This window comes from Euphorbia lathyris, chromosome 7, assembly GCF_963576675.1.
Source record: "Euphorbia lathyris chromosome 7, ddEupLath1.1, whole genome shotgun sequence".
Lineage (NCBI taxonomy): Eukaryota > Viridiplantae > Streptophyta > Magnoliopsida > Malpighiales > Euphorbiaceae > Euphorbia > Euphorbia lathyris.
The window spans coordinates 39610290-39616289 of record NC_088916.1 but is presented as its reverse complement, the minus strand read 5'-3'; the positions used below and the strand labels follow the sequence as shown (position 1 = coordinate 39616289).

At 36.2% G+C, this 6000-nt stretch overlaps 1 protein-coding gene across 2 annotated transcripts in view; it reads right to left on the bottom strand.

Annotated features, from left to right (window-relative positions):
- Positions 1-397: 397 nt before the first annotated feature.
- LOC136235295 (protein SABRE) overlaps positions 398-6000 on the bottom strand; it is a 28515-nt gene continuing 22912 nt past the window's right edge. For both annotated transcript variants that reach the window (XM_066024896.1, XM_066024895.1), the window contains exons 16-22: positions 5760-5899; positions 4745-4817; positions 3374-3475; positions 2695-3120; positions 2445-2612; positions 1100-1475; positions 398-891 (exon numbers count right to left, since the gene is read on the bottom strand). In XM_066024896.1, the coding sequence (XP_065880968.1) occupies positions 749-891; positions 1100-1475; positions 2445-2612; positions 2695-3120; positions 3374-3475; positions 4745-4817; positions 5760-5899 (1428 nt within the window). In that variant the 3' untranslated portion in view covers positions 398-748. The remainder of the gene's footprint in view (positions 892-1099; positions 1476-2444; positions 2613-2694; positions 3121-3373; positions 3476-4744; positions 4818-5759; positions 5900-6000) is intronic.

The window sequence follows — 6000 nt, the reverse complement described above, 5'->3', positions numbered from 1 at the left end:
GACGACCTAGCAACCCTTGCACATTTATCACTACACCCGGGTCTAAAAAGTGCAGCGCGTCGCTGAGTAGGGAACGCCCCAACGATATTTATATTATGGTTCATGTCATAAGATGTGGCTAAGTTTTACGCTGGCCGCCGCAAACCTACCGCAACCCTCCTTTGTCCGGGCTTGGGACCCTCACAGGCGGAGTTATTTAGTTGAAAGAAACAAAAAAGTAAAAACACTAGTCATGCTTCACCAACTATATACTATCTTTTCAATTAGCTCCTTGCTTGGGCATAATAATAGTTTAGCCGCTGAAAGGCAGGGGAAAGAAATAGCAAATTGTAATCAAACAGTTTCACCTGTAAAGGTATGCAATGCAATGCAATGCCATAACACAAACAAACAAACAAACAGTAAAGAAAACAAAATTTTATTTGTGCCAAATTTGAGGCCTCAAAAGATAGTTTTTCTGTTCCATTTATTTGCCAATATATACACTTAACTTTATATAAATATCTGAAGAGCTTGTATATCTATACAAGCTTAATAGGCTACAAAAACTATGCACAAGTGTGAGTGAATTCAGAACATCATGGTTCTGAAAACATACATACTCATGACTTAATTTGATTTGATTTTCTTTGTGGTGTCAGTTTAAGGGCGACACCACAAGTAGTGGTTGGAAAATCCTCATCCTTCTATATCTCCCTTCAATGAAAAGATATATAGACGTTATCAGTATGCTCCACTTACTGAGCCTTCAAAAGTCTCCCTTGAGTTGTTCAAGTTGCTCATGAAAATCCTCATATGGTGACGATTCACTGGAAGAATCGGCTTCAAATGCTTCAAATGTGGTTTCCCTTGGAGACTCTGCAAGTGAGTCTATATGTTGGGAGGGTGAACCTGAATTCAGCATCAAGAGTTAGTTTCATATTTTATCAAAGAAACCAACTAGCAACAAGTAATACATTCACCAAGCAATGACAAGAAAAAACCATATATATATATATATATATATATATATATATATATATATATATATATATATATTAAGTTGAATACTTGAACTCCAAAACAATCTCAAATGTACATAAAGGCAAATGTGACAAACCTTTCTGATCTCGGGATCGGAATTTCTTTGTGTGCCTCCTGATAAGCCTCTTAGCTTTTGTTATGGTAAGCTGCCGAGCAAAGGGTGAGAACTCTGCTTCACTTTCACTCCAGTCACCATGGAAATCATTCTCTGCTTCACCCCTCATAGTCCGCAGTACAAATGCCTTGGCCTTCCGGCGTTGAGTGCTGAAGAGTCCCCTAACAGAAGTTACAAATCCATCACCTGCTCCGTCACTTGGACGTTTAATCCAATTTGGAAGATCAGATTTCCCAGCCTGACCTCCATCAATGTCACTAAAGTTAAGGTCTATATCAGGAATGGTAGGTCCACTTGATTCTCGTTGACTATGAGTTTTGTCTTTGAATTTCTTACCCTGCAAAATCAGTAGTGCATATTCAGTGCCATAATATCACATTACTTGAAACATACTAACAGACACAAACTTTTCTTTTGATTTTACACTCCAGTTGCACCTCAGGAATTCAATGCGGAAGAGTATGCCACTAAAAAAAAAAAGGGCGGCCCGGTCGCACTACGCGTCCCCGCTGAGCGAGGGTCCGGGGAGGGGTCCCACCACAAGGGTGTACTGGGGGCAAGCCTTCCCCTGCCAATTTATTTGGCAAGAGGCCGCTCCTAAGACTCGAACCCGTCACACGACAACAACTTTTACCGTTGCGCCAAGGCTCGCCCTCTATTTAAGAAAAATATGCTCCTTAAGAAAAGGAAATACAGATACAAATAAACATCATTTGTGCCCAAAGCTTATTTCATGGGATATACAATCTTTGCTAAACATGTAGACTACAAAAAATTTGCTACCCAGAAGGAACAGATAGATACAAACTGTATAAATCTTCCGTAACAAATTTTAATTATCACAAGTACTTGCTTAGTCAACAAATTGGATATTTGAAATGCAAAATCTACCATTGTATACTTCTTGTTTTGTTGACAACAGGGATCATTATAAGTCCAAAAGGGAACTGAAGCAAGTGGGATCAAATATCAAATGTTGCAAGTAAAAGAAAATATAACGATAAGAGCAAGGCCAGGAAACTAAAGGCATTGACACAAAAGCTATTAAGGAAAAAAAAACCCTTTATTTGTGTGTATATATAATATACAAAAGTTAAAAACGATTATGATAAGCATCATCTTTGGAGGTATATCCAAGGTAAAGATTTATGTATCTTTCATGAATCACAAACCAGGTAAAATGTCAAAACACCCAGGTGTGATCAAGTTAATGGTGATATAAGTTCACACAATCGAACCATTTTATCTCGTAAAATATTATTTTAGATTAATGGTATTCCGAGGTGTCACCTCAAAGACTACTTACCTGCATCCCAGTCACAGACTTCAGGGTTCCCCAAACAACATGCTTCTTTACTCGTGAGAACAGCCTCCTCCAAGTCCCAGTGAACTCAACGCGATGAAATGTATCCATTAGCAACTTGAGCTCATGCAGATTAAATCTTGAGCTCTCATATGTAATCTGTAGCTCGACCTACACCAGAATCATATAAAACATTAAATACAAACAATCCGATTGCACTAAGCAACAAATGGCAATTGACAATAGAATTCACCTGACTAATCTTAATATTGTTAAATTCCATAACTTTTCGAGGACGAGATCTCTTCTCTTCATTTGACTTGCCAATTTTTTTATCTTCATGAGATGATCGACCAGACTTTGCAGCCTTAGACTCCTTAGCTTTATTTTTAGAGGACTCATCTGCTTGTTCATTTGAACCAAATGGGTCAGTTTTTGAAGAAATGCTGGAAGAATGAGCTTGAAAGACAAGCTCATTAGCAACAGACTCCGCGAGAGATTCCTCCCATGTTCTGTCAAAAGAAGAGGTCCTTCTCAACTCCGGGCCTGAACCACCAATGAGTTTGGACGTGACATCAGATTCTTTGCTTGAACTGCTATATGATGCAGGAGCTTCATGGATCAATGAACCTTTCTTTAAACGTCTTGCACCAGCAGTTGTTGAAACTTTCCAAAGGTCCTGATCTCACAAATGAAACACCATAATGAGTAATCCTGATCCACACAAGTCTTGTTAACATTAGATATAGCTCGATCATCAATTGAAAGCACAAATAAATTACTACTAGATTTTCATTCTTTATTTATTTTAGTTCATGATAATAAGCATTTCTAAAATTTTCTTGTTGCAATTACATAATTCTAATTACATTCTATTGACGTGGTTAAGTTGAATTCCTATGAATATAAGGATGGTATGTGCAGTAACCAACCTGCCGCCTTTGTGAATCTTGTTCTTCTTCTGGGAAGAAATATCCCCACATCATCCTGTACATTGTCTCTGTCAAATGAATCTTAAGGGGATAAATCTCTACCTGGATTAAAAGGGAAGATCATATTAAGCAATCAACAGAATAATATCTCCTTTGTTTTCAAACAGAATCCACAATAGGCACCATTTATGTGCAACTGTTTAGAGCAAAGGAGGAAAAAAATTGCTAATGATTAGTGCACACAAGATGTACAATATGCATGCATAATCATGTGTGGACTGTGGAATTTGCTTCCGTGTCCCAGATTAGAAGTCTTCCCAAATATCCTTGTCCATGTCATGTCCTAAATTTCTACAGTATCCTATCTGTCCTTGTCCACTTCCTTCATGTAGCTCATGAAGCAGCCCATGTGTATTTATTTTACTACTTGTGAACACAGCCACTTTTTTATCTAGGAAAAAGGGGCTATTTACGTTAGATATTTCTGTTGGCTGAAAAAATTTAAAAAGATTCAGTGCCTAGAAAACAGCTGCACTAACTCAGACTGTATAAAGAGATGATCGGGAAAAAAAATTAATCCCATTGCCAATTATATAGTGGACAAAGAAAGTAAAAAGTTGCATCTAAAATTGTCCTATCACCAGTAACAAAGGAAAAGGCAATATATTTACAGCTCTACTATCTCTTTCCTTGCAAAGAAACCAGATAAGAGAGTAGTTCCAAATTTCATTTTCCACTCTGAAATTTCTATGGATACGATACGAGCATTCAACCATTTGATGTCCTTGGGAGCACCTGTTAGTGCCCATTATCTAAAACAAGTTCAGAGTAGGTCATTATATGATTCAAAATTTCCTTCATGATACCCATAAAAAGACCTCCCTGCTTCATACCATAAGTTAGTGTGTAACAGGAATGAATCAGAGTATCCGACATTGTTGATTAGTGCTCATAGCAAGCAGTCAAGAAAGACAAAACACAAACAAACAAAGATAAAGACTGAAAGGATTGAAAATTGAAATTGCCCCTGAGCTTGTAAGCAAAGTTCAAAGTAATCGCAGAATTACGTTATGGTCAAATGACTCACCTTCCAACTTATGGGCAGTTAAGTGAATTTTTTCACAAAGCAATGATGGTACTGAGGAAATGTTGAAAATGAAACTTCAACCAAAACATCTCAAAAACTTCATGTTAGTTAATTTTGACTACTAGTATATTTCAATGAGGTTCATTTTGTTTATTTTCAGGAATTGCTTCTATAAATTGAAAGTTGTGGGACAATTTCACCATAGAGTTAATTTGAGGTAATGTGACTTCATGGACAAATTCAGGGGCAAATTAACCTTTGATCCAGCAATAGAACTAAATTACCTGGAAAAGCTCAATACGGGAATTTCCATCCCTCGGAACTCCTTGCTTTGCATCAACACGAAGCATTACTTTTCTGCAGCCAAAAACACCGACATCACAAAATTGCATTCACATTGAAAAAAAAAAAAAGACAAATAGCAATGCTTTACCAGATAACTAGTGTTGTGACGGCACAAGTCAATTTTAAAATCATGCTTCCCAGAAAACTAGAGTTTGTCGTACAGTTACCTAATAGGCTTGCATAGAAGCATTGTTTCATGGTATGCATACCTTGTATATCATGCTTAGGTATTCACTTCAAATATTTTGTAAAATTTGGAGCATAAATTATATTTGCTGTTTCATGTTTGGTAAAATTGAAAATTAAGCGCTGACCAAAAAAAGTACAGAATTTTAAACATTGAATATTATAAATGCTGAAAACTATTGAATGATAGTGTTGCATTTTATATAAGATTTCAGAATATCATTGTACATCTTACAAAATTTAAGTTAAATATTCTGACTTGTCAGAAATTTTAATTAGTATTACTCCCTCCGGTTTTTAATAGATGTCGTTTAAGGTTTTTCACCAAAACCAAAAAAAAATATTGATCAGACTATCAATACTTCTCTTCTAAAAGCTCTACTTTATATGTAAAATTTACCTTTCTTCTTAAATTTTATGCCTTAATTAAAATTATTTGCGCTAATATTAACCCTCTCTCTTAAGGGAAGGGAAATTTGAGAAAACATTGTCAAAAACACATTGATAATATAGAAATTTAGAAAAGAACAACTTGATAATCCTAACTATATCTATTAGAGACTGGAGGGAGTGTCAAACAAGATGAAAAATAACAAGCGCTTAATATGTTGATTTTAGTGTTTAAAAGTGTTAACAAACAACCCCTTCGAATATTTTTATTTGAAACTCATATCATCTGCTTGGTAAAATATTTAACTGTAACTTTTAAGGACGCATCGCTGAGAACTATGTGCACAGCAACAGAGAAAAACGAAAGTGCATACTCACTTTCCCCAATCTGGTGGGGGATTCCATGCTGACAGAACCATATCAGACTTGGCATTAGGCAGGCAGTTTCTCGCAACAAAGTATTTTGTTGTAAATAAAGCAACTCCAACATCTTTATAATCCCGGTCAAAATCAAAGATCTGAGAATGATACAGAAACAAGACCTTAGCATGCATTATCATGGAAAACTCGCGAGCATCAAAACTTAGCATGTTAAGCACTCTTGATACCCTCCTTAAAC